At 40.0% G+C, this 25,482-nt stretch overlaps 1 protein-coding gene and 2 non-coding genes across 7 annotated transcripts in view; all 3 read left to right on the forward strand.

Annotated features, from left to right (window-relative positions):
- ep400 (E1A binding protein p400) overlaps positions 1 to 19,206 on the forward strand; it is a 31,397-nt gene extending 12,191 nt beyond the window's left edge. For 2 of the 5 annotated variants that reach the window (XM_030142610.1, XM_030142613.1), the window contains 36 exons: positions 154 to 328; positions 447 to 583; positions 1,028 to 1,214; positions 1,423 to 1,592; positions 2,178 to 2,362; positions 3,330 to 3,626; positions 5,257 to 5,430; positions 5,843 to 5,992; positions 6,177 to 6,247; positions 6,357 to 6,646; positions 7,971 to 8,173; positions 8,438 to 8,607; positions 9,490 to 9,686; positions 9,811 to 9,922; positions 10,097 to 10,384; positions 10,470 to 10,544; positions 10,632 to 10,766; positions 10,865 to 10,909; positions 11,203 to 11,356; positions 11,457 to 11,692; positions 11,813 to 11,986; positions 12,154 to 12,201; positions 12,287 to 12,423; positions 12,517 to 12,573; positions 12,650 to 12,728; positions 13,166 to 13,342; positions 13,443 to 13,488; positions 13,575 to 13,681; positions 13,872 to 14,073; positions 14,159 to 14,304; positions 14,529 to 14,771; positions 14,991 to 15,165; positions 15,269 to 15,426; positions 16,067 to 16,222; positions 16,326 to 16,403; positions 18,173 to 19,206. In XM_030142610.1, the coding sequence (XP_029998470.1) occupies positions 154 to 328; positions 447 to 583; positions 1,028 to 1,214; positions 1,423 to 1,592; positions 2,178 to 2,362; positions 3,330 to 3,626; positions 5,257 to 5,430; positions 5,843 to 5,992; positions 6,177 to 6,247; positions 6,357 to 6,646; positions 7,971 to 8,173; positions 8,438 to 8,607; positions 9,490 to 9,686; positions 9,811 to 9,922; positions 10,097 to 10,384; positions 10,470 to 10,544; positions 10,632 to 10,766; positions 10,865 to 10,909; positions 11,203 to 11,356; positions 11,457 to 11,692; positions 11,813 to 11,986; positions 12,154 to 12,201; positions 12,287 to 12,423; positions 12,517 to 12,573; positions 12,650 to 12,728; positions 13,166 to 13,342; positions 13,443 to 13,488; positions 13,575 to 13,681; positions 13,872 to 14,073; positions 14,159 to 14,304; positions 14,529 to 14,771; positions 14,991 to 15,165; positions 15,269 to 15,426; positions 16,067 to 16,222; positions 16,326 to 16,403; positions 18,173 to 18,487 (5,749 nt within the window). In that variant the 3' untranslated portion in view covers positions 18,488 to 19,206. The remainder of the gene's footprint in view (positions 1 to 153; positions 329 to 446; positions 584 to 1,027; positions 1,215 to 1,422; positions 1,593 to 2,177; positions 2,363 to 3,329; positions 3,627 to 5,256; positions 5,431 to 5,842; positions 5,993 to 6,176; positions 6,248 to 6,356; positions 6,647 to 7,970; positions 8,174 to 8,437; positions 8,608 to 9,489; positions 9,687 to 9,810; positions 9,923 to 10,096; positions 10,385 to 10,469; positions 10,545 to 10,631; positions 10,767 to 10,864; positions 10,910 to 11,202; positions 11,357 to 11,456; positions 11,693 to 11,812; positions 11,987 to 12,153; positions 12,202 to 12,286; positions 12,424 to 12,516; positions 12,574 to 12,649; positions 12,729 to 13,165; positions 13,343 to 13,442; positions 13,489 to 13,574; positions 13,682 to 13,871; positions 14,074 to 14,158; positions 14,305 to 14,528; positions 14,772 to 14,990; positions 15,166 to 15,268; positions 15,427 to 16,066; positions 16,223 to 16,325; positions 16,404 to 18,172) is intronic. The other 3 variants (XM_030142612.1, XM_030142611.1, XM_030142614.1) reach the window with 3 other exon arrangements.
- LOC115426509 (small nucleolar RNA SNORA49) lies at positions 7,427 to 7,560 on the forward strand. The gene has a single exon (XR_003936356.1). It is a non-coding gene; the product is annotated as a small nucleolar RNA SNORA49 (small nucleolar RNA).
- Positions 8,927 to 9,060, forward strand: LOC115426510 (small nucleolar RNA SNORA49). The gene has a single exon (XR_003936357.1). It is a non-coding gene; the product is annotated as a small nucleolar RNA SNORA49 (small nucleolar RNA).
- Positions 19,207 to 25,482: the final 6,276 nt, after the last annotated feature.

Below are 25,482 nucleotides of genomic sequence, written 5' to 3' on the forward strand. Positions count from 1 at the left end.
TGAATGCAGCAGTTTGTCACCCTTATGTTTTTAAGCTCATGAAATCTTATCCTTTTATTTAAATCGATCACTTTTTGATATTTTTTTGTGTTTCTGGTAATGACCAAAGGTGACTGTAATGCAGCCGAGATGACATATTTACTTGTTTTTCAGTGAACAGAGAATCCTCCTCATCAACTCTCCTCTACAAAACACTCTGAAGGAGCTGTGGACCATGATCCACTTTCTCTTGCCAGGAATCACCAGAGCTTACTCCGACTTCCCTGTTAAGGCAGGAACAGACCAGAACCAGGACTACTGCCACAAACTGGTCATTCGACTGCACAGGGTGAGTGTGAAGCCCATTGAAATCTTTTGATGAACCATTGTAGCGTTCCGAAACATTATATATTCCCCTCATCTGAAATCCATAAATGTATAATATTTATGTTAATTTTGTATTATAGATGATTCAGCCTTTCATCCTGCGACGCTCCAAAAGGGACGTAGAGAAACAGCTACCCAAGAAGTATGAGCATATTTTGAAGTGCCGCCTCTCCAGCAGACAGAAGAGCCTGTATGAGGATATCCTCACTCAGTCTGGGTGAGATTTGTTCATATAATAGCTGCAGTTTCGAGATATACGCTGTGCCACAGAGTCATATATCAGGGAAAAAAACACCAACTAATCACTATTTAACCATTTGTCATTTTTTATTAAATTACTGACTGAAGCTTTTATGAATGTATTGAATCTATGAAATTTTAAATTCTAAACAGGCCTTTTTTGAACCCAATAAAATGGGGCTGTGAAAAATGTGTATTATTGATTTGTGATATGCAAACTCACTCTAGGCCATAGGAAGTCATTCTGAACTTAGTCAAAGACATAAAGTTAAACTGTAATTTGTACCTAAAGTTCTGCTAGATATATTTTCAGCATTGAATGATCCCCTCACATAAGATGTATTCATGTTCATAATGAGGTCTCCTTTAATGTTTTTAATGCTTTCCTCACTTTGTTTGCTGTCTGGATTTGCTTATGCAGGACCCAAGAGGCACTGAAAACTGGTCATTTTGTCAGTGTGCTTCAAGTTTTGATGCAGTTGCAGAGAGTATGTAACCACCCAGACCTGGTGGTACCCAGAGAGACAAACAGCTCTTACTTCTGCTCCTCTCTACAATATAACGTTCCATCTTTGGTGCTGGGAGCCCTGCAGAATGACCCAAGCGAGGTACATGTTTGTGCTTTACATTCCATTGTACCAAAAAAAAAGTACTACATATAAAATGATAAAGCAGTTATCACAGAATTCTCTTGTTTTAAGTATTTGTATTATGAATTTAAATTATTTTCTTATTTTTAAGTATAATTGTTGTTGATACTATAATTATAAGCAATTATAACCTCTTTTGTTGTCTTCCGTTTGTTTATCTTTACAGATTGCAAACATGTCCATATTTGATTTAATCAACAATGAGAACAAGTTGACTCGGTATCAGACTGAGGAGGCAGTACCAAAACTAAAGGTTTCACAGCAGCTCATAGAGGAGCTGTATTCTAGTCCAGATCCACCACCTCGACCCAAACCATGCCCAATAAAACCTATGAGGTTAGTATTTGATGTGTGTGGATAGGATTGTTTTTTTAATTATTATTATACTGCCCAGCGGGGGTATATAGATCTACCAGGAATTCCGTCCGAGATTTTTGTCCATCCCATTTCTTGGACACTGTTCACCCAATTCTTTTGAAATTTCACACATTCTCTTTTCCACTAGGGGAGGTGTCGTTGACAGTTTGATGGCTGAATTTAAATTTTGGGATTTTTTTAAATACATTTTTTAAAATTTCAACTTAAACAATTTGTTCAAATGATTTCTCAAACTTCATTCACCCAATTCTTTTCAAATTTCACACACGGTCTTTACATCTGCCTTTTTCCCAATTCTTGCATTTTTTTTCCTCACAAATTTTTGACAGGCTTTTAAAAAGGTAAAGTTAAGACTCAGAATTAATCCCTGGGTAGGCAGGGTATGAGTGAGCAGGAGGGCAAAGTGTTGTGCGACCGGGTGGAGATATTAGTAAGCTCTTCTTACTTTTTCACTTGTTGCACTAAAAATGAACCCTAATATTATAGCAGTGATGTTCATATTGGCACTGACACAACTTAATAAACTATTGTTTCTGATTTTAGGTTGTTCCAGCCAGTGCAGTATGGGACAAAGCCTGATGGTCGCCTGGCTTCCATCACAACTCCAGCAGGCCAGCGTCCTCCGTTGAGCACTTCTGCGACAACCACCTCTGCTTCCACCACCCAAGCACCACAGGCCAGGGGCAAATCCCCTGTCACCACTGGAATTACAACAGCCACTGCTCATGGTATGTTCAAGTTAAATGCAGCGTTCTGGGAATGACAGGGAAGTTAGTTTTTCCACAGCAGCTTATGTGTCATCCAACTGGTGTCACCTAACATCCAAAAGAGTCTGTTGTAGCCTTCGTACTACTGCTGTTTTGCTGGTGTCTTCACCTAATGTCTTTTACTGGTGTTGCCTTGTTTGTGATGTTTGCATTTTACAATGTTATGCTGCATGGTAGTGATGCTGTTTTGGATTTTAATGAACCTGATTTAAAATGTCATGCATTAAAAAAAATCATTGACCTTGACCACATTATCATGTTCTATTTGCAGCACGTTTTACAGTGTGTACATCTTTGTGCACCATGCTGCAGAATTTAATGGTCAGGTCTCCCTGCTGTGCCCTCACTTAGACAATTGATCCTTCATCATTATGAAGTCTGAACTGTTCATACAGTTGATTTGTATAGATGTATTCATCTCTGCAGATGTTTGTGGGATGAACAATTGTTGCTTCGTAATAGCAGCAAAGCACAGGCCACTGATATGTTTCTAAAATTTCTAAATTTGAAATTTGTTATGCTTAAAGCAGCAGTTGATGTTTGTAATTCAACTCACTCAAGTTACAAATGAGGCATGCTATGTATGATAATATTCTAAAGAAATGCATTATAATGATAACAATGATTATAGTGAATATCTGAAATGAGGAGCTGCAGGCAAAAGACATTTACCAGTGAAGTTTTACTGCTACTAAATGTACCCACAAAATTGCTGCTCCTACAGCATGTCTTATTTGTGGGTGATAAACTTTCTGTGAGTCATACAAGTTGAAGTTGTTCTACCTTTTAACAACATCCCTAATCCTGCTTGCTTTTTGGCCCACCATGTATTAGTAAATATTTGAAAGAAGCCATCTGATAATGATTGAACTAAAAATGGGTTGCCCCTAATGTGTAGTCCCATGCCCCATTGCCTTGTACTTCACAGTGGTTGGAACAGCTACTCAGAGAGCCCAGACTACTTCTACTGTCAGCAACAGCAACAACACTGCCGCCTCCACTGTATCCTCTGGGTCTAGTGGACTTGGGCAGCATGTGCTGGGGGCTACCCCTGTGGCCTTGGGCCAGACGTTGGCTGGTGCAGTAGTGGGATCAATTGCTCCCATCAGCCAGCCTGGCATAGCACAAGTCGCCAGGCCAGCTCTAGCCCCCAGCCATGCCATCCAGCCCAGTTTACTGTCCCAGAGGCTGGTTCTTACATCTCAGGCCCAGGCACGGTTGCCTAGTAAGTGGCCTCCCCTTCCGTCCCTTTCAGCATTTCCCCTCCACCTCTGGCACAGCAGTATGGGCTGCTCTGAACTGAGGCCTTCACTTGGGGCACTGCTGATATGTGGTTAACTTTTATTTGTGCCTGCAAACAAACTGCATTGCATACTTTATTTAATGGTAACACTGATGTAACAGTTTCGGAATTTCATCTATTTTGGTTCCATCTATCAAAAGTGAGCCAACTAAAAACAATTAATAAAAATTGGCTCCCTGAAGTCACATCTAAAGCCATATCAGCAGCATCTCCACAGCCTCAGCAATTCCCCAGTTTCTTTCTCAAAACCTGCATGTACACTATGAACAACTCAGTTATGTTATACCATGTCACTGCAGTATTTAACTTAATTATTATATCCTCCCCTTCCTTTGACTCTTTTTTTTTTCCTCCCAGTTTACTAATAATTCTGTTATCTCTTGCATCAGCCCATCTGCAGGAAGAAACCCCAAAGCTTTGGTTGTTTCAGTTTTTTTCTTTGCTAATGTTATGGTTTCACTTGAGTATCACTGTAAAGCATGGGGAGGTGGTCCCATAATTTGTCAGCCCTTTTTGCCTCAAATGTGAACAGAGACACCTTTTCAATGATAATATTTGAATATACTGAAAGGGGTTTATTTAGGAATTAGTTTTATCAAAACATTTTACTTTTTGTTTTGAAGCTCAGGTTGCTTTTAAAAATAATTTCGATTGCATGTTTTAAAGATCATCTCCAATTAGTGAGTGTTTGGTTAAAGTTTAATACATTATGTGCAAAAACAGAACACTTGACTGTATTTTCGCTGCATTTACACAATAACAATGTGTTGCTGTTACTATTACTGCAAGCTGGTCTACCCAGTGTCAAATAGTTTTTAAGAAGTAAATACACACACATTAAAGGTAGCTGTTTTTTGTTGTTGTTGTTGTGCAATACTTTTTTCCTCAAAATCCAATTTTATTGAAAGTCTGCCTATATTCAAATCACATTTGTGCTTAATGCATTCACTTATGGTAACACTGTAAATGTATTTTCAACATTCAACAACATAAAAGCTAGAAATGAAACACTTACTGAGGTCCACAAATCCCAGTGTTTATCCTTGAAAATTATGTCAACTCGCCAAACAAAGAGAATGCCCTTGTAACAATTACGATATTAAAATAATGTTGGTACCTCTATTAGATAGAAAAAGGGAGAGATCCAAAAGCTGGGTGAGCATAGCAGGTGATTATCAGTAGAACATTTTTCCTTCTAAATTTCTTGATGAAAACTTGAAAAGACAGTCAAGTGCATTATTTTACGTTCTGTATGTGTATACTTCAGGCTCTCTGTCTCACCTGAGGTCTGTCCTTATAGCCATATTCTTTCCCTTTCAAGGTTTGTAAAAATGCAAGTTGCTATGGTTCTGTTGTGGAGGGTGCCTGCACCCGTTCCACTGATTAACCCACCCTGGTTCTGCATGTTGAAATATCTTTTTCACCCTTTAACTAACAGATGCAAAATATTTTGTTATTTATTTTTGTAGTTATAAAATGTCAGTCGTTTTTTAAAGTTCCTTTTAAGTCCTATTTTCGATTGAGTGTTGTTTTTTGTTTTGTCTCATTGAAGGTGGAGATGTGGTGAAAATAGCCCAGCTGGCTAACATAGCGGGCAATCAGACTCGGATCTCTCAGCCAGAGACTCCTGTCACCCTGCAGTTTCAGGGTAACAAGTTTACCCTTTCTCCCAGCCAGCTCCGTCAGCTCACCACTGGACAGCCCTTACAGCTTCAAGGTACACTCGGTAATGTACATCCCATTGTCACACTTTTTCTTACCATCATTCTCTTCATATTCTTTATTTGCATACGTTTTGTGTCCTTTTGACAATTTCACTGTCTTGTCCCTTGATAATCATTCCATATTGACACATTTGTAGACATTAATATAAAATTCTGTGAGTTTATTATTATGTCTCTGTGTAACATCATGTCTACATTGAAAGCATCTGAGCCACTCTCCTCTGCTTTTTCATTTTCAGCAGCTGACACTAAATGGTTAAATGTGTGTTGACCATGATTGTGTACAAATATTTTGGATAAAATTTAATGTGAATTTATTTAACAGTTTTGTTTGACAAAGTCCTATGACCGCTGATTTTAAGAACCCACACTTCTTCTACACTTGTACTTTATTTTGTTAAATTTATGTTTTAGGCAATATCCTGCAGATTGTGTCAACTCCAGGACAGCAAATCATCAGGCCTCAAGGATCCATGGTAATGCAGACAATGCCACAAACTGTTCCTGCCACCAACTCCTCAACAACCCCTAGTGCACCTCATCCTCCCCAACAACTTCAACAAGGTGACTCCTCCTCACAGTTATATGATCTGTCATTTTCTCTTACACAGTTATTTATTATTCCTGTAAAAATGTATTCAATTTGTATGTTTTTTTTTATGGTCCAAAATGCTACTTTATTCTTGTATGTAGATGGGACACTCTTAATACAAGTGGATTACATGTGCCTTTCTCTTGTCTGTTGTAGCACCGGGTGTGACTACTAATGCAACACCAGCCTCCACGAAGCCCACTACTGGAGCTACTTCTGGTCCACAGGTCAGTATTTTACTTCGGAGCAAAGATGTTTTACAATCAGTTTCAATTTGCAAATCATCAAGTCAAATCATTAGACAGAATCAAGTGAAAATTCTGCTGTTACATTCAGGAGTCATCAGAAGAAAAGACCCAACAGACCAAGGAGCGTTTAAGCCGCCTGTTTGAAGCTAATGAGCGCCGCTGTAGCCGTGGAGTGTTGTATGGGTCCGACCTGCTGGAGGCCTGCGCTGTGAGGTCAGAACCTGCTCACTCTGCTCTGACTGCTGGAGGCTGGAGGTGGGTGGGCAGAGAGAGCTGCCAGAGGGCTCAGGATACCTGCGTAGCAACAACAACTACACTGCGCTCCACTCTGCTCTCTGTCAAAGATCGTCTTGAGGCTGCCAACTGTCTTGTCCAGAGGTATTTTAGCTCGGCATTAGACCGACCATGTGTTTTGATTAAATTCATGTATCGTGTGTCGTTAAGAACGTGCTAGTTGAGCATACAAAAACTTACATTTGTGCAGCATAACTAGCACTGTTATGGAATCATTAATGACTTAATGTTTTTGTTGTTCTGTTTTTTGTTTTTTTTCATTCAAATTTTTATTCAGAACAGTCTCATAAGATATTATACAGGACATCAATGGTACAAAGTACACTGTTCTCTATTGTTTTTTAAGAATAAAGGTTATCAATAATGCTCACTGAAAGGAAGAAAAAAGAATAGTAATATAAACAAAGTAAATTAGTTTGTAAAAAATGGATGATGATAACGATATTAACAAGTTTGTGCACATAGCCATCCACACTTCTAGGAAATAAGACAAAGAAAATTATGCATAAATACATGTATATGTATACACACAAAGTAGTATGTATAATCGTAATACAAAGAAAGGAAAAAAAGGAGCCTAACAGTGCACATGTACATTTAGTATTTGGATATTCAACTGCATGACTCATAACAGTGAATGCACAAAAATGTGACAATATGTAATTAACAAGGAGCAATTAAACCAGTCACATGTAGACAGATTTTGGTACTTATATGCCATAATGACCAATAGTCTGAGTTTTTTTTCTTTTCGTGTTTCACTCACAAACCAAGAACTTGTTTAATACAAGAGTCCTAAGTAATCCCTCTGCAACTTTTGTCCTCAGTATTAACTATATTCACATAATACCCATATTTTGTGTGCCTCCCCATCTAACACCGGGATCTCCCAATGTTAGTGCAGAATTCCCGGTTCAACATGGGGACAAAATATATTGCTTTCTCTTCCCTCCTTGGTGGATTTTATTCCTTCCAGGGCTTTGCGAGAAGCAGACATAAGCATATCGGATTAAGCATTTTTTATTTCCACGTTTAACTCTGGGTTAAGTCTCATTTCTGTGCCACTGTCATTTTCTTTTAAAGGCATCTGTATGACTTTGTTAACCTGTTGAATGCACAACCTTTTACGCTTACATCACTTAACTTTGCCACTTGGTGTTGTAGGACATAAGAGTAGCACAGAAAAAAAAACCTTGAGGGAAGAGAGTTTGTACCATCTTCTGCGTTCATTCAAAGTCAGATTTGCTAAAATCATGTGTGTAATCCAAGGCACTCAACAATTTTTAAATTTCTCTTGTTCAAATTGACTTAGTGTTGTTATCGTAATACAGAGCGTTTTATTTCATAATTTAATCCATTCATTGCACAAATGCCTGGTCAATTAAAATCTACTGTTGTCACCTTACAGGTTGGCTTGTGTGGTGCCTGCAGCTGTAGCACCACCTCCTCAACTCTACGCAGCCAATCCCTCAGTTCCCCACAGACTGGAGCAGAAGTCTCTCCACCGTCAGCTACAGGAGGCCTCTTCCTCTCACAGTGCTGACATCCACCAGTTTGCCTCCAGGCATCTGCTCCCTTTTCCTGACCTGCAGCTAATGCAGATGGACTCAGGTTAGCCCAGCAGGATTTTACACAACTGTCCTGCACCAGTAGATATGCTGTGTCAGTTAACAGTGTGTGTTATGAGTTACAAACATTTGTGTCTGAGAAATATAACATACATTAAAGTAAAAGACACACACATCTCATGCTCAGCTTCTCTGTTCTCAGTCACTGTAAATGTAAAAAACTCCCTTGTTACAAGAGAAAATACAAGTGTCTAATGATTTCTTGATGACTTTGCTTTTGTATGTTTTTTTTTTTTTTTTCATGAAGGTAAACTGGAAGCACTTGCTATTCTGCTACAGAAGCTAAGGTCCGAGAGTCGCCGTGTCCTCATTTTTACACAGATGGTAAAAATGTTAGACATCCTGGAAGCCTTCCTTGATCACAGGCAGCTCACGTATGTTCGTGTGGATGAACACTTTACTCGTGGTGAAAGACAGGTAAAATAACCGCTATTTAAAATGACTCTGACAAACCATATTTGCTCTTATTAAAAGTTAAAAACTGTTGCTTGCATGACGCATAACAGTGAATGTACAAAAATGTGACAATATGTAATTAACAAGGAGCAATTAAACCAGTCACATGTACGCGGATTTTGGTATTTATATGCCATAACGACCAATGGTATGAGTTTTTTTCCTCTTCGTGTTCCACTCGCAAACCAAGAAATTGTTTAATACAAGACTCCTAAGTAATCCTTCTGCTATTTTTGTCCTCAGTATTAACTATATTCACATAATACCCATATGTTGTGTGGCTCCCCATCCAACACCGGGATCTCCCAATGTTAGTGCAGAATTCCCGGCTCAACATGGGGACAAAACATATTGCTTTCTCTTCCCTCCTTGGTGGATTTTATTCCTTCCAGGGCTTTGCGAGAAGCGGACATAAACATATGGGATTAAGCATTTTTTATTTCCACATTTAACTCAGGGTTAAGTCTCATTTCTGTGCCACTGTCATTTTCTTTTAAAGGCATCTGTATGACTTTGTTAACCTGTTGAATGCACAACCTTTTACGCTTACATCATTGAATTTTGTCAGTTGGTGTTATAGGAAAGAAAATATACAGACTACTTGGTGTCTGTATGTGGCTGTCACAACAGTCACATTAATAATAAAGCTAACATACAGGTGTAGTAGCCCAGAGGGGAACTTAGCTGTTGCATGTTAAAGACATGGATATAATAATGCCCTGTTAGTGTACAGGAAACACATCTTAAGCAGCAGGACAAGGAATGTGCAAGAAATAAGTGACATTTTATGTAGAAAAACTTCCAAGCCAGTCTGTTCATGCTCTCTGTGTCCTCTCTTTGCAGGAGAATATGAAGAGGTTTAACAGAAACAGGCAGATTTTCTGCAGCATCCTTACAAACCGCTGCTGTTCTGCAGTTGGAAGTGTGTTTGATGCAGACACCATCATCTTCTATGACACAGACTTAAATCCAAGCATGGACGCCCGCACCCAGGAGTGGTGTGATAAGATTGGGCGCTCCAAGGACATACACATTTATAGGTGAATTTTCTATTTGTTTAAATTTTTCTGTACATGTAAAACTATAAGTAACTTTAATTTTCTGAGACTTCATCTGAAAGGACTTGTTAGTGTTAGTTTTGGTAACATTTTTTGTATTGCCCAGGTTGGAGAGTGGTAACTCCATTGAGGAGAAACTGCTGAAGAATGGCACCAAGGACCTCATCAGAGAGGTGGCTGCCCAGGGCACTGACTATACACTGGCTTTCCTCACACAGGTAATATCACCTGTCTGTAGTCCTCCCATTAAAGTATGAAAGCCTTTTTGTATTTGGGCAATAAGTGATGTTAATGGTGAAATAGACATTGTCTGTTCAGAACTATTGCACATTTCACAGCTTTCAGTACAGACTTACTCAAGTGAACACTGTTTTTGTTTTTTTGTTTTACAGCGGACAATCCAGGATCTGTTTGAGGTGGAGGCAGGATCAGGAGAGAAGGTGGAGGAGTTTGTAGTTCTGCACCAGGAGCCATCAGCCTCAGAGGCCATCTCTCCCAGGGTGGCTAGACCATACATCCAGGCTCTCCACAGCATAAACCTAGATGCTCTTCCAGAAAAAGAAGAGCAGAAAGAAGCAAAGTTAGCAGACACAGAAGTGACAGAAGACGACCAGGAATCTGAGAGCCAAGCTAAAGAAGAACCTGCTCAGATAGATGAGCTTAATGCAGTCATGGAACAGGTACCATTTCTCATTTTATATAGAATAGTACAAATCAGAAAAAGCACTTTGAATTTATAACTGTATATACTAATCCCTCAAACAGCTCACACCAATTGAAAGGTATGCCCTGCATTACCTGGAGTACCTCCACGTCAGTGATGATGAAACTGTTTTCAAGGTACTGTCATTTATGTAGCAATTTTTTTAAATTTGTAATTTTTTGATGAATTTGACTCATTCATTTTCTGTGTTTTGCTTCCTTCAGGAGCGTTTAGAGTGCTCTAAAAGACGCTGGGAGCTGCAGCAGCTCAAAAAGCTCAAAGAGGAGGAGGAGGAGAGGCAGATGATGGATGGAGATGAAGATCTCTTCACCTACACCAGAGAGGATGCCTACAACATGGTGGGTGGCTGTCGTGATTTTGGCTGATCCAGTATGATGAAATGGTGTATTGATTGTGTTGCAGTTGTCTCATTCTTTTTTCCTCTGCTTTTTAACAGGAGTATGTGTTTGACACAGAAGATGGCCACACAGAAATCATGCCGGTAAGACAACAAATGTGATCCAAGAGGGGGAAAAAAAAAGACACATGTGATACTGAATATATTTTCATATTTAGTAGTAATTCATGCTTTTTTAGAAGTGTGTGGAGTTATGGACTGTGTAAAGTTATTTAGTCATTTTTGCCACAAATGCTTGTATTGTGCATGAGATTGTGGACAATATGAAACTCTATTATTCTCCTCCTGCTTCCACTGATTTGTGTCAACACACATCCACACATCGTAAAGTCCCACTTTCTCCCTGTTCTGTTCTGACTTGTGACTTTTCCTTACAGGTTTGGACTCCCCCGACACCACCACAGGACGACAATGACATTTACATCGACTCTGTGATGTGTCTCATGTATGACACCACACCGATGCCGGAGTCCAAGCTGCCTCCTATCTACATCCGTAAGGAGCACAAGAGACTCAAGATGGACCCCTCAGGTAATCTGAAATTATCTCAACAAATACATAATCTATGTTGTTAAAATGTTCTTGCAGGGTGGTGTGGTATCTCTCTTTTTACTGATATATGTTTGTCCAGCAGCAGCTAGAAAGAAGAAGAAGGGTCACGGGGAGACGGTCATTCCGCCACGCTCCCTTTTCGAAAAGGCCAGTATGCTGAAAGTTCGCCGCGAGGGGAAGGATCAGAAAAAGAACTTCTCCCTCAAACAGCAGGCACCTTTCGCCAAGCCACTACCCTCGCTGGTTAAACCTGCCATGGAAGCTGGTCAGGACAATCCAGAGTGGCTCATCAGTGAGGACTGGGCACTGCTTCAGGTACTACTTCCACTTATCACTTTTCACTGTGGTCTTCACTCACTTAAGTGTAATGAAATTGCATGGCACTTGGTGAAATGAGTTAAGAATGTATATTTTAAATGTGTATCTGCCCCACAGGCTGTGAAGCAGCTGCTGGAGCTGCCTCTAAATCTGACCATTGTATCTCCTGCTCACACACCTAACTGGGACTTGGTAAGCGATGTGGTGAACTCCTGCAGTCGCATCTATCGCTCACCCAAACAGTGCCGCAACCGTTATGAGAATGTCATCATTCCCAGAGAAGAGGGCAAGGTAATATAGTGTCTACTGTTCTAACTAAATCATGTCTAAATTTGTGAGAGATGAATTGCTTGATACATTTTTCGGAAAGGTTTTATATTCTGATAATGTAACGTACAAATTACCAAGTGTCATAATAATGATTGGTCCTTTTTATATTCGTTTGTCACTATTTTCAGTTGGTGTATGAGGCAAATCCTAAGAAGAAAACCAAGAGCATTTACAAGGTAATCTATACGGTTCTTTGTATCTGATAAGATTATTTGTCCTTGCATCCTGTGCTGACTTTTTTTTTATTATGTCCACCTGCAGTCTAAGAACAGCCGTCCTCTACGGACTTCTCAGATCTACACACAGGATGACAATGCAACTCATATTCAGCTCTACAACAGTCGCTTTGAACTCATGAAAATCATTGCCAGCAAGAGGAGTCCACCAATCAAACCACTGTGAGTACAAATGTTTGTCTATTGAATTAATAATGAGGTATTTGTTTAAAGCTTTTGCACTTCACCTGTGACCCTGTTTCATGATATTTATAGGTTGGGTATGAACCCATTCCAGAAGAATCCCAAACATGCCTCAGTTTTGGCAGAGAGGTATATTTAGATGTTTTTTTGTAAATTTCATCAAAAAAGGAAAAAGTGCTGACATTGTTTTATATTTTTCTCCTAGTGGGATCAGCTACGACAAACCCTTACCTCCCATTCAGGTTGCATCACAGCGTGCAGAAAGGATAGCCAAGGAGAAAAAGGTGATTATGCCGGCATTTTTCAACTTACATGCACACTAAATGTAGACAGCAGCATTCAAGATCCATTTACTTTAAATATTCTTAGAATAATATAGGTCCTTATATAAACTAATTTAAGAAATTTAGAAATTTAAGAACATTTTGGTTGGAGTAACATCCTACATGGCTTTGCCAAGGCAAAAACAAATACTAGTCAATTAGTATAGCTGTTTTAACTGAGTACATTGGTCCTGCAGTGTCAAAGTGTGTTTTACATATTTACTATCTACATAAAACCAGTGTATGCCCCCTTAAGACAAAGGACAAGGTTTTCTTTAATAAAATATAAGGAATAAAAGTAACAGGGATAGGCCCAAAACTTGTTTGGTATTTATATTTAGTGAAATATTTCAGTTGTTCTGTCTTTGACCTAATTCTTTATGTGGTGTTGTTTACAGGCCCTTGCAGAGCAACAGAAAGCTCAACAATTGGCCCAGCAGCAGCAGGCTGGGACCCCCCAGGCCCAAGCTGCACCGGGCCAGGCCCAAGCTCCTGCTGCTGGACAGACTCAGGCTCAGGTCCCTCAAGCTGCTGCAGTGGCTGGTGCTGCCGCTGTGCCCAATGCAGCTGTTCTGGTAAGAATCAAAACACCTTCTTTCAACATGTTCTGTTGTGTTTCCGGGAGCAGCGCAGTGAAAACACACAATGCTCTAATATACAATTTATGATTTGCAGGCTGGAGCCATCAAAAATGCAACTGTGGGCACAACCATTCAGGCTGGTATGTTGACGTACACACACACACAGTTCTCATTACTGAGCTGTTGTTATTGCAGTGTATAACTCATTTATCTTTGTTTCATCCAGCCACCGTAGCAGGAAATGTGATTGTGAACACAGTAGCTGGAGTTCCTCCAAGTCCCTTCCAGGCCAACAAACGCCTGGCATCTCCAGTCATACCAGGCACCCTGTCTGTGAGTCACGTTTCTTTAGCACTGCCACTCTGGCGTTACTTAACCACATACTGACTGAGAGGAATTCATATTACACTAATTGCTTTTGCATTGGCATGAAGCAGATTACACACCTGGTGTCTCCATATAGACAGAGTGGTTGTTTCTGTGGTTGGAGCCTTTGATCATTGTGTTATTGTTGTTGATCCAGCCTGCCGGTGCAGCCGGAGCCCAGGTAGTCCACGCACAACAGAGGGCTGTTACAGCTGCTGCTGCCCCTGCTGAAGTCGTTGCCATAGCTACAGGGCAGGGTGTTCGAGCTGTTACCCCAGTGACAGCAACTACTGTAGTTTCTACCACTCTGAGCCCAGTGCAATCACAGACACGCCCACTGGTCCCTCAGGTCACTCCAGGTACTAAGTGAACTGAAAATGAACCGGTTTTCTTCTTTTCAGTGTAATGATTACTGAACTGATGAGTTTGCTTTTCTCCTGTCAGCTACAGGTATGTCACTGCAGCAAGGAAAGCCTCTCACTCAAGCCCACCTGCAGATGCTGAGGCAGCAACAATTACAGCAACATCAACAACAGCAGCAGCAACAGCAGGCTGCCTCCCCACAGATCAAAACTGTAGGCAAATCCCAGGTACCTCAGCAGTGTTTTTTTCACGTTATATGAAATGCAACTTTATGTGTGATAGTCATAAAGTTGGATGTAATTCTGACACTGTTAAGAGGTTTATTTGACATGTTCTTCTGTTAACACAGTAATGGCAGTATTGCATAACCTTTCAGATTTACCCTGTCGACTGACACGACATGATGAAATATGTTGCATATATTTTAAACTGGTGATATATTTGTCTGCAGGAGTTGTTAAAGATGCACAAGCATAAATTGCAGCTCCAGCAGCAGCAGCAACAACAACAGCAGCAGGTAGCTGCAGCGGTGGTGGCAGCACAAGGCCAACAGGCTGCAGGTGCTCAACAGGCCACCCAGGTGCAACCTGCACAGGCCACACAGGCCAGTCCTCAGCTGGCAGCTGTAGCAGCCCCCAGACCCGGAGCTGTACTGACAGGAACCACCGTGGCCAATCTGCAGGTGGCCAGACTGGTAAGCACCTGATTTACTAAATTCTGCCTTCTTAGAAAATATTTTGTCTCTACTTAAGTTAGCTTACATTGACCATTCAACAGACATGATGTTTGTCAAGCAAAAATATGTTCAGCCCGGTCATTATAGTTTTTAGACTTTTACCTGCCATGTTCTCCTCTCTGGTAATGTTTGTGGTTCCCATCATTGCAGCATTAATCCTGTTGTTTCCTTTCACAGGCCCGAGTGCAAGCTCAGGGCCAGATTCAGGCCCAGGCGGCTCAGACAGCTCAGGTGACCCTCACCAAGCCCCCTGTGGTTTCTGTGCCCGCTGTGGTCTCATCTGCTGGTGTCACCACTCTACCAGTGACTGTAGCAGGCATTAGTGTGGCTATTGGACAAGCACAGAAAACTGGTGTGTTAGGCTTTTTCAATCACTTCAACAATAAATATCAATCACCACACATGTGTAACACATCCTAAAGTTCCATTCTGTAATTCTTTCTCACCTTTTCCAGGCGGGCCTGTGCTGACGTCGTCCTTCCCCCAGATGCAGGTTCAGCAGCTGCTTCAGATGAAGAAACAGCAGCAGCAGCAGGCAGCAGTTCAGGCAGCGGCCGCAGCCCAGCAGAAGGCAGGGCAGCCTCAGCAAGCACAGGCAACTGTGCAGCAGAAGGTAAACATTCACTGACACATTGGTTTTCATATGACCAACTTGTCTAGAAGGTCAATAAACAGAACAAGAACACAGTGTGTAGCATTTCCAGATTGAAATATCTCAACAGCTGGCCTTATTTTATGCATTTTTCTTGACTTGTGTATTTTATATTAAATATTTGCAGCAATTTAACTGTAGTGGTCTGTTTCATTTGGTCGCCTATTGATGCTGTTATATATATTTATTTTTCTAAAACTAACATAACATTGAACGTTATTGATATTTTACTAGAATGAAATGACAGCATTATATATGTCACTAAATGTGATGTGAATGAAACTGTAGGTATTGTGAATTTCCTCTTAGTAAAATCCTCTGAGTGACTAAGTTCAGTCATATAGGATATATGTTTAGAGCTTTTATTTTTAATGTAAGTGCTGGATCTCCAGTACTTGGTGAGTGACCTCGTCTGTTGGTCTGATTAAGAGACGCCTAGTGGTAGGAGGTGCACACTGTACACATACAGAGTATACTCTGAAATATGCTGATTTATTGTGTGCCTTTGTCAGTCTGGTATATCTCTATTTACTGAAGTAATCTATTCCACCAGTACTTGATTCATTATGAGGATTAAGTGAAGTGAGTTTATGGTCCACAGATCGGCACCCAGCAAGTGACGGTGCAGGCAGGCCAGCAGCCACAGCAGAAGGTGACCTACGCAGCCACCACCCAGCTTCAACCAGGGATAAAGACTCAGTTTTTTACCACATCCATCGCCCAGGCTCAGAAACCCACTGGAGCTCAACAAATCCAGGTACATCATCACCCTCAGTCCTCCACTGCAAACTAAATATTTGTAGGTAAATAATGGGCTTGTGTGTTCATAAGGAGATTTTCTTGTTTACTCCATTTATCAGGTAACTAAGCTCCCACAAATAGTGCAGCAGCAGCCGACTGTGGCCAATATTCAACAGATCGTGTCGTCTCCTCAGCAGGTAGGTGCTCTTAGGTTCCTGAAGGTGACGTGTTTACAGCTGTTCACTTTAATGTGAGGTTAAGTCCATCCCAGAGTTGGATCAAAGACCTTTACATCCACAGTCATCGCCTTCGCACTCCAGCTGAAACATTAAAGGGGTCATATTTGGCTAATCTCACTTTTATTAGTCTTTGGTTCATTTATTTTTTATTTGGACCTTAATAGTTCATAACGTTTGAATTTGAACCCTCCAGGTGCTGCAAAGCTATCTTTATATTCAGTTTTGGCAAAAAATCAAGTGGATTTCGACAACCTGTTTTAACTCCTGCTTAATTTGTTACATCTATAACTAGTTACATCACAACATGTGCACATATAAGGTCAAGACTGCCGTACACCATAATTGTTTGTCAGCAGCAGCGGTTGTAGTCCATACTGAAAATATGTCCAAACTTCAAGCCAATAACCTGAAATGTTCAGTTGTGGGTTGTATTAACAAACTCAAGTGGCTGAACAGGACAGAGCAGCACAGTCAACAACCTGGAGGGGGCGGGGTCATGTGCATTTTAAGGGCCAGCGCTCGAAACAACCTTTCTCGTGTCGTAACTCAAAAAGAGCACAGGGAAATGTTTTAAAATGCATAATTCAGTTTAAAAAAGCAAAATATCACTCCTTTAAACATCACTGTGAATGAGGGATAAACTGCTTATCAGAACATGTTGAAGTTTTAATAGTTTCATTTATATGCATTTCATTCTGTTTACTTCTGTTTTCTTTTGCTTAGTTACCGGACATTTAATTAATTCTGGAAGACATTATCCCAAAGGATCCTTGCACATTTTTACTATAACATTGAAGCGTTCTTTTTAATTAAAATTCCAACTAAGGACAGCTTGTGAGACCAGAATTTTTACTTTTACTGCAAATGTATAACAGTTACAAAAAGTCTTTTTTGTGTCCTTGATGAGTAACAATCAGTTTGAATATGAACAAAAATAACTTGATTTTCTATGTTTCTGTTTTGTGGCATGTTTAATGGGTTTTTGTAGTTGTTGCCAACACTGTTAACTCATGAAGGCGAACCCTGGCAGAACGTTGACTCATTTTCCACTGTAGGATTTACGAAGTTTTTTTTGAGGTCTTTGTAAAAACATACCAATTTAAAAAAAATTCAGAATGATGAATCAGTGTGAAGATGCCAGGATTTAACCCAGTGGTTCCCAACCTTTTTTGGCTTGTGACCCCATTTTAACATCACAAATTGACATTCAAAACTGAGACTTTTTTTTTTTTTTTTTTTTTTTACTAAAATTAATTTGTTTTTGATCATGTAATAGTTTGCTATACTATGTTGCAAATAAATATTAATTTTAGACCCCATTTAGTCTATATAATGTATATTATTATGGACAGAGGCAGTAAAGCTAGGTGTAGATTACTGTACAAAGTGAGACTTTTATATTCCTTGGTCAGGATATGTACAGTCAGTTCAGGTTGTATTTACAAGGCTGACAAATAATACTGAACAAACAATAACTCAAACTATGAATTATGAAAGAGCTGCAGCATCTGAAACTAACCACAATGAACATTTGAAAGATAAACAGTACCACAGTGCTTCAGTTTCAGATTCACAGTTTGTCATGTCTTTTATGTATTGGGATTGTCTCTGTCAACTCACCATATATTTTTTATTAGTGAGTTTTTATTTTTATCAATTACTAGAAATTTCAGGTGACCCCAAGGTTGAACAACGCTGATTTAGCCTGTTCCTATGGTTTCCTTCAGATCCAGCCTCAGACCGTGGCCCTGACGCAGGCCGCCGCATCTGCCTCTGCACAGGTGCAGATGATTCCTGCCGGGACGGCGACGGCCCAGGTCGTCCAGCAGAAGATCATCCAGCAGCAGGTGGTGACGGCAGCCGCCTCGCCGCAGATCCAGACCCCTCCTCCACACAGTCCCGCCCAGCAAGCTGCAGCCCCCGCCGCCGCCGAGTCCCCAGCGCAGCAGCCCGCCCAGCCCCAACAGGCCACCAAGGGCCAGGCTCGCCAGGGCGGCATCAGGGCCAAGACCCCCGCCAAGCCCAGTGGGGGGAGTGGCTAGAGGACCCACTCTGAGGAGCCCCAGTCCACTGGACCTGTAGTACCTGTGAGGGAGGATGTTATGGCTCCTGAAGTTTGCTTATGAATCCCTCAGCAGAGGCTGATGTCCAGAAACCTTTACCTCACACCAGTTTCGACTGTCCATTCAAGTCTTGGCCCACTCAGACTCACTGTTCGGCAGTTCAGTCACAACTCTGCTGCTTGTAGTTCTGGTGGGATCCATAATTTTGATGTGCTGAATCAACACGCAACATCTTCTCTAAAATTGTGGAATGTTTTTGGAAAATGTTAGAACAGTTCGACAAAGTTCCCAACGTTTGTTACCACAACTGCCCAACACACAGTTGAGATCAGACAAGTCATGCCTTGGAAGTGCTGATCATATTATTACTCGACAGATGTGAGGCTGAGGCTTAAGCTGTCCATTAGATTAAGTGTATTCATTAATAGTCCCTTTTATGTATAATTCCCTTGTTGTCTATAGATACTGAATGGAGAATAATGCACGTTCCTTTAGTCATTTGTTTTTTATTGCAGCAAATACACTGTAAACATGTACTTTAGTATTTTGTGTTTTCTCATAAATTGTCTTTTTTATTGATGTCAGAAAAAAAAAAAGTGTAAATATCAATGAAAAACATTTGTACTTGTAAAGTAGTTGTGTTTTCATTGGGTTTTTTCAGCCTAATTGTAATAAAGTGTTTTGTTTTTATACACAAATTCATCTTTTTTCCTTTTATTTTATTTAAGTTTTTTTTCATTAAATCCCTTGTAAGTACTTGGCAGTCTTGTTGATTCTTAAAATGGACCTGATTTTGCTGATGCACTAGTACCATACCCCAGCAGCTGATTGAAAATGAGAATATTTATCAGAACTACAGGTGGTTGATGTTACTTCAGTCAGGATTGTAGTGTTTAGCTGTACTACAGGGTTAACCGTCACTGCTCAGGCTGTTGATTAAACATGACGCTGAGGTTGGATTTGATGCATAATGCCCAAAGAAGACACTAGGGACTAGAAATGCCATCTCAAGTGTCTGGCTTGGCTTGGCTTGGCTTGGCTTGGCTTGGTTTGGTTTGGTTTGGCTTGGCCGGCCGCTGACACTAGCAGATCCGTCAGCAGAGAAATTCAGACATGAGGGCACAGGAGCGAAGGATTAGCTCCAAGTGTTTACCTTTTAAACCACACTTTGCTGACCCACTTTCCAAATAAAGTCTGTAAATCTAAAATAGCTTCCTCAGATGAATCCGATTTGTGTTTGTCCACATGGGGGCGCTGTGGCATCAGTATCCCAGCCCCTCCTCTGAACAAACCCCAGTAGTACTCTGGATTTTCCAGCTCATTGATATTTCCCATCTGCTCCTCCGTGCACACCCTGTGTTTCTTCCCTCCACTGGCACTCGGTGGCCGGTCCACATTCTCCACTAAACTAGGGAGACAAGGGAGGTGAGGTGGAAGAGAGGAGTGAGAGATGAACAGATGGGCAGAGCGGGTTCCTTTGGCCCGGCCATCCTTCCATCCTTCAGCACAACCTCTCATATTTCTTCTTTCAAAACCAGACTTTGCAGCTCGAGTGGAGACTGTCATCTTCTAAGTGTGTCACACTTGTGTCAAAAACTAGATGAGCTGTAATGGTCGTGCATGTTTATTAAAGCTGAGGGTAAAACAGCTGGCAGGCTTGAAAGCCTAGAAGCTGTCATGTTGTGGTTAAACAGAGCAGATGAATCACTCCAATTCACGTACTCTCATCACACCTCCTCTGTCAGTGTGTGCATTTGATAGAAAACGCCACACTGCAGAAAGGTAAACGCTTTCCTTCACATACATTCTTTGCTTCTCTGGTACCTACTTTTAATTCATGTCATTTTACACCCGATAGAGTTTCCATGCTTGTGTCTGGATGTACAGGGTGGGGAAGCAAAATTTATAATATTTTGAGGCAGAGATTGAAAGACAGTGTATGAGGAATTAGTTTATTGAAAGTCATGAGAATTTATTTGCCACAAGAAAATTTACATAATAGAAAATGTTTTTATTCTATGTGTCCTCCTTCTTTCTTAATAACTGCCTTCACACGCTTCCTGAAACTTGCGCAAGTGTTCCTCAAATATTCGGGTGACAACTTCTCCCATTCTTCTTTAATAGTATCTTTAAGAAAGTCGACATTGCTGTGTGATGTTCTATTGGTAGCATGTTCTAAAACGCCCCAAATAACAGAATCCAGAGGGTTTAGATCTGGGCTAGAAGGCGGCCATAAACATGATTCCCAAAAATTGCTAAAGCTGGATTTGTTGCTGCTGTCAACAAGTGTTTTGGTGTTCTTGTGTAAGATCTTAACTTCAAATCATATTTTACTACATTTCTAACGGTCTTGTTGTCTACCTCAAGTTCAATTGCCATTTTTCTCATGGATTTGGTTGGATCCTCTAGGATTCTGGATTTGAGAGCTTTAATAAAAGCTTTGGTACGTTTTTTGTTGCTTCCTCCACTTCCAGACTTTCTCCTAATAGTTTTGCTCATAGTCATTCTCTTCTTTACATTATAAACAGTCTTTATGGACACTCCAACTATTTTTGAAATCTCCTTTGGTGTGACGAGTGCATTCAGCAAATCACACACTCTTTGACGTTTGCTTTCCTGATTACTCATATGGGCAAAAGTTTCTGAAAAGGTATGGATAATAGTGTTAGGTATGATTATGACATCAATATATGTTTGGTTTCAAAACAATTGACGTAGTGCCTGCTGAGAAAAAACAACTAAATGTTCATTGTAAATTTTGCTTCCCCACCCTGTAAGTATTAACCCACAAATGTACTTTTTTTACTCAGATTTAACTCAGTTTTTTTCCACGAGCTGAGACATTTACAGGTGGAAGTTGAATGTTTACAAAGCCCCCATGGCAGCACTGTGGAGTGCAGGCTTGTATCTTGATATCTTTATTTCCATTGGAAAAGCCACACTTCAGGAGGGGTGCAGGGTAAGCAGCACAGCAAAGGAGTGTTGAAGCTGTCAGAGTCAGTTTCATCTTTCAGACCCCGGCCTTTTTCTGCCATGTGGATGTTTACCTCAGGAGGGTCTTTAAAGCCTGGTGAACAGTGTCAGATGTGCCACGCATTGATCTGGGCGACTGTTTCATTGTTGTGCGTTTTCCTCCATTTGCACAGAACCATGAACAAGAGCCCCTAAGCATGTCGGAGAAGGGGGGGGGGGCACGTGAATGACAGCCTTTGGAAACAGGGATGATACAACCATTATGTATGTTGACACAACAGTGAGGAGATCAGCGCTGGAAGGGCTTTGTTGTTGCCTAAGAGACAAGCAGAGCTGAAGGCAACAGATGCAGAAGCAAGCTACACTGTCTGTCTGTCTGTGTGTGTGTGTGTGTGTGTGTGTGTGTGTGTGTGTGTGTGTGTGTGTGTGTGTGTGTGCGTGTGTGCGTGTGTGTGTGTGTGTGTGTGTGTGTGTGTGTGTGCTGGGGTGCATCTAGGTATGAAGGAGACATGGAGCTCCTGTTCAGCCTTCACATATAAACCCCCCTGTGTTCCCCCTCCACGCTCTCATGTCCCAGCCAGGCGTCGATAACCTGGCCCTGGGGGCTGCCTGCTAATGATACTCCTCCAATGATGCTCATGATCACCGCTTTTGGAAAAGAAACAGGCCATCTATACTGAAAGGTTGCCATGGCAACCCACTGCGACCCCTTTAGTGAAAATCACAGGGCTGGTGGAACAATGGTTTATGTAGCACACACACACTGGCAATGCAGCTTCACAGACATGCCTTGGATCATTTGCTCTTTAAATAAATAGATCACACCCAGCAGATGTAACACTAGGCTGATGAGTAAAGGAGAACAGGCCGTATGGAGACTGTCACTTCTGCACCCCACTGTGGAAAAAACACTGACGTCTGAGACAGTGTTGGGAATAAATACTTACACATAATCGTGTAGCAGGTTTGAAATAAAAAAAGACGAGTGAGAAAATGAAATAAAATTAAATCTATCTATCTATCTATCTATCTATCTATCTATCTATCTATCTATCTATCTATCTATCTATCTATCTATCTGTGAATCTTTGAATGTATGGTAGAATTATCGGTTAATTCTTCTGTAACACTCTTTCCTATAGTTTTCCAGTTTTATGTGATGTTCTCTGTGAGTCTTTGGAGCATCTGTTCCACTGTTTGTTCTTTTCAGTTTTGTTTGTTTGTTGGGTTCCACTGTCTTTTTTCTACTTTACTTGCAATACATGAATATGAAGACATAATGCTCTGTAGCAGATTATTACCTCCGCCAAGGAGGTTATGTTTTTGCCAGGGTTTGTTTGTTTGTTTGTTTGTTTGTCTGTTTGTTTGTCTGTCCATTAGTGTGCAACATAACTCAAAAAGTTATGGACAGATTTGGATGAAATTTTCAGGGTTTGTTGGAAATGGGATAAGGAAGAAATGATTAAATTTTGGTGGTGATCAGGGGTGGGGGGGCCCACGGGGGGGGGGGGGGGGCACTGATCAGCCTTGGCGGAGGTCTGCGCTCTCAGAGTGCTTCTAGTTTAGTTGTGTTAATACAGGTTCTTCCCCATTTTTGCTGTTTTGTTTAACAGCAGCTTTGTCTTATGCTGCCATCACCTCTATCTATCTATCTATCTATCTATCTATCTATCTATCTATCTATCTATCTATCTATCTATCTATCTATCTATCTATCTATCTATCTATCTATCTAGGATAATATTCATTTAATCTATTTTATCTACTGTTTACATTTACATCTTAAGCCTTATTAACACTGGATTACTTGTTTTGTTTTTTTTAATTAGCTGCCTCACAGATTAAATGTGCTAAATCTCACATACATTAATAAGATGAATTGGAAAACAAATAACTAAAGTGCTGGTTTGCAGATGTTTTCAGTGTATATGATTAAAGTATGATTCCACATATGTATTGGTTTTTGTACATTTATATAAGAGACGTACAAATCCTCCACTAAAAAGAACCTGTAAAGTGAATGTATTTGAATGTGCAGACAGTGTTTGGAAGCAGAACTGGAAGCTCTGAGACTAATATTCCTTCAGAGTAAAACCCATTTTGTCATTAATTCTCATAATTTCACATTTTGACCCAAGACTGTATCATGAAAATTACAGCCAACCAGCATTTTTGAGTTAATTTTTCTGTATTAGTGATTTAAACCTGGTAAAATGTCACACCATTTATTATTACTTGTAAACCAGTGTACTATAAAATATGCAAGGATGGAAAGAAAAGTTTTTGGACACCTCATGCATTTGTGATATATTGCATTAATAATCACTCTAATTGCACAAGTGTTGTTCCATTTTCCAAACCCACATGCTCCCTTCTGTACGTGCACTGTTCCAGCGGGGTTTCAGATAATGAAACACATCCAGGGCGTGACATGTTGAAACTGTCAAGAATTTTGTTTTATTTTTTTCTCAACCTCTGAACCTCCTTTTTTCCCAACCTTTTTTGGCTCGTGACCCCATTTTAACATCACAAATTTCTGGTGACCCCAGACATTCAAAACAGAGAACTGTTTTTTGCTCAAATTAATTTGTTTTTGAACATGTAATATTTTGCTATACTATGTTGCAAATAAACGTAAATTTTAGATGACATTTAGACTATATAATGTATATTATTATGGACGGAGGCAGAAAAGCCAGGTGTAGATTACTGCACAAAGTGAGAATTTTATTTTCCTTGGTCAGGATATGTACAGTCAGTCCAACTTGGATTTACAAGGCTGACAATTAATACTGAACAAACAAGAACTCAAACTATGAATTATGAAAGAGCTGCAGCATCTGAAACTGACCACAATGAACATTTGAAAGATAAACAGTACCGCAGAGTTTCAGTTTCAGCTTCACAGTTTGTCATGTCTGTTATGTATTGGGATTGTCTGTCAACTCACCCTATATTTTTCATTAGTAAGGTTTTTTTTTTTTGTTTGTTTTTTATAACTTACTAGAAATTTCAGGCAACCCCATTTGAATTCCAGGCGACCCCACATGGGGTCCTGACCCCAAGGTTGAAAAACACTGCACTACTGTATGTCCGAAAAGCAATAAAAAAGTAAGAAATCATGCTTACTTTCACTATGTTAATACTGAATTCATATAGATTACTTATTATAGCTCTAAGTTCTAGTTCTAACTTCAGAATCAGCTTTATTGGCCAAGTTTGTGCACAAATAAGTTATTTGAGCTCTCAGTTATAACATAAACATGTACAAAAATACAGGAGAAACCCCTGGAAGACTGACATCAAACTGTTTACACAGTTTTTGTGATGAAGCGAATCACATTTTACAATAGACGCCAAAATGATAAATTTGGTAAAATATGGGAGAAATGTGCATCTTATTAAAATGACTGGACTTTATTTAAATCTTTTTTTTTTTTTTTAATTTATATATTCTCTTTAGGAAACTGTATTTTGCTGTATATTGTTATTGTAATTTATTTGATTATGTACACCCCTTTTTAAATGTTCTTTTTATTTACCTTTTTTTTTCCTGTTCAAAATCTTCTTGAAAAATAAAATTATAGCAGTGGATTAATAAAGGTATAACGGCTTGGTGTGTACTAATTAAAGGCGGCTGCTTTAAAAGTTTTCAAGAATTAAAACAGGAGTTTGACTTGGCAAATCAAGATCCCTTTCGGTACCCACAACTAAGGGACTTTTATAACAAAAAAATAAAGCACAATATTGATTCTAATAACAATGAGCTTGTAAAAATGATAACTGGAATATATCATTTTTAAAAATACACAATTATATCATCTCTTTACAAACATTTAATGGGGAAGAGAGGTTGGAACACTTTGGATGTGAAACAGAAATGGGAAAAAGAACTGGGAATATGTGTCTCAGATGAGGAATATGGATCAATATCTGGAGAACTGAACAGTCAACCACTTCTTCAAGAACATGGAGAGAACATTGCTGGAAAAATATAATTT

The sequence above is a fragment of the Sphaeramia orbicularis genome, chromosome 9, assembly GCF_902148855.1.
Source record: "Sphaeramia orbicularis chromosome 9, fSphaOr1.1, whole genome shotgun sequence".
NCBI classification, from domain to species: Eukaryota; Metazoa; Chordata; class Actinopteri; order Kurtiformes; family Apogonidae; genus Sphaeramia; species Sphaeramia orbicularis.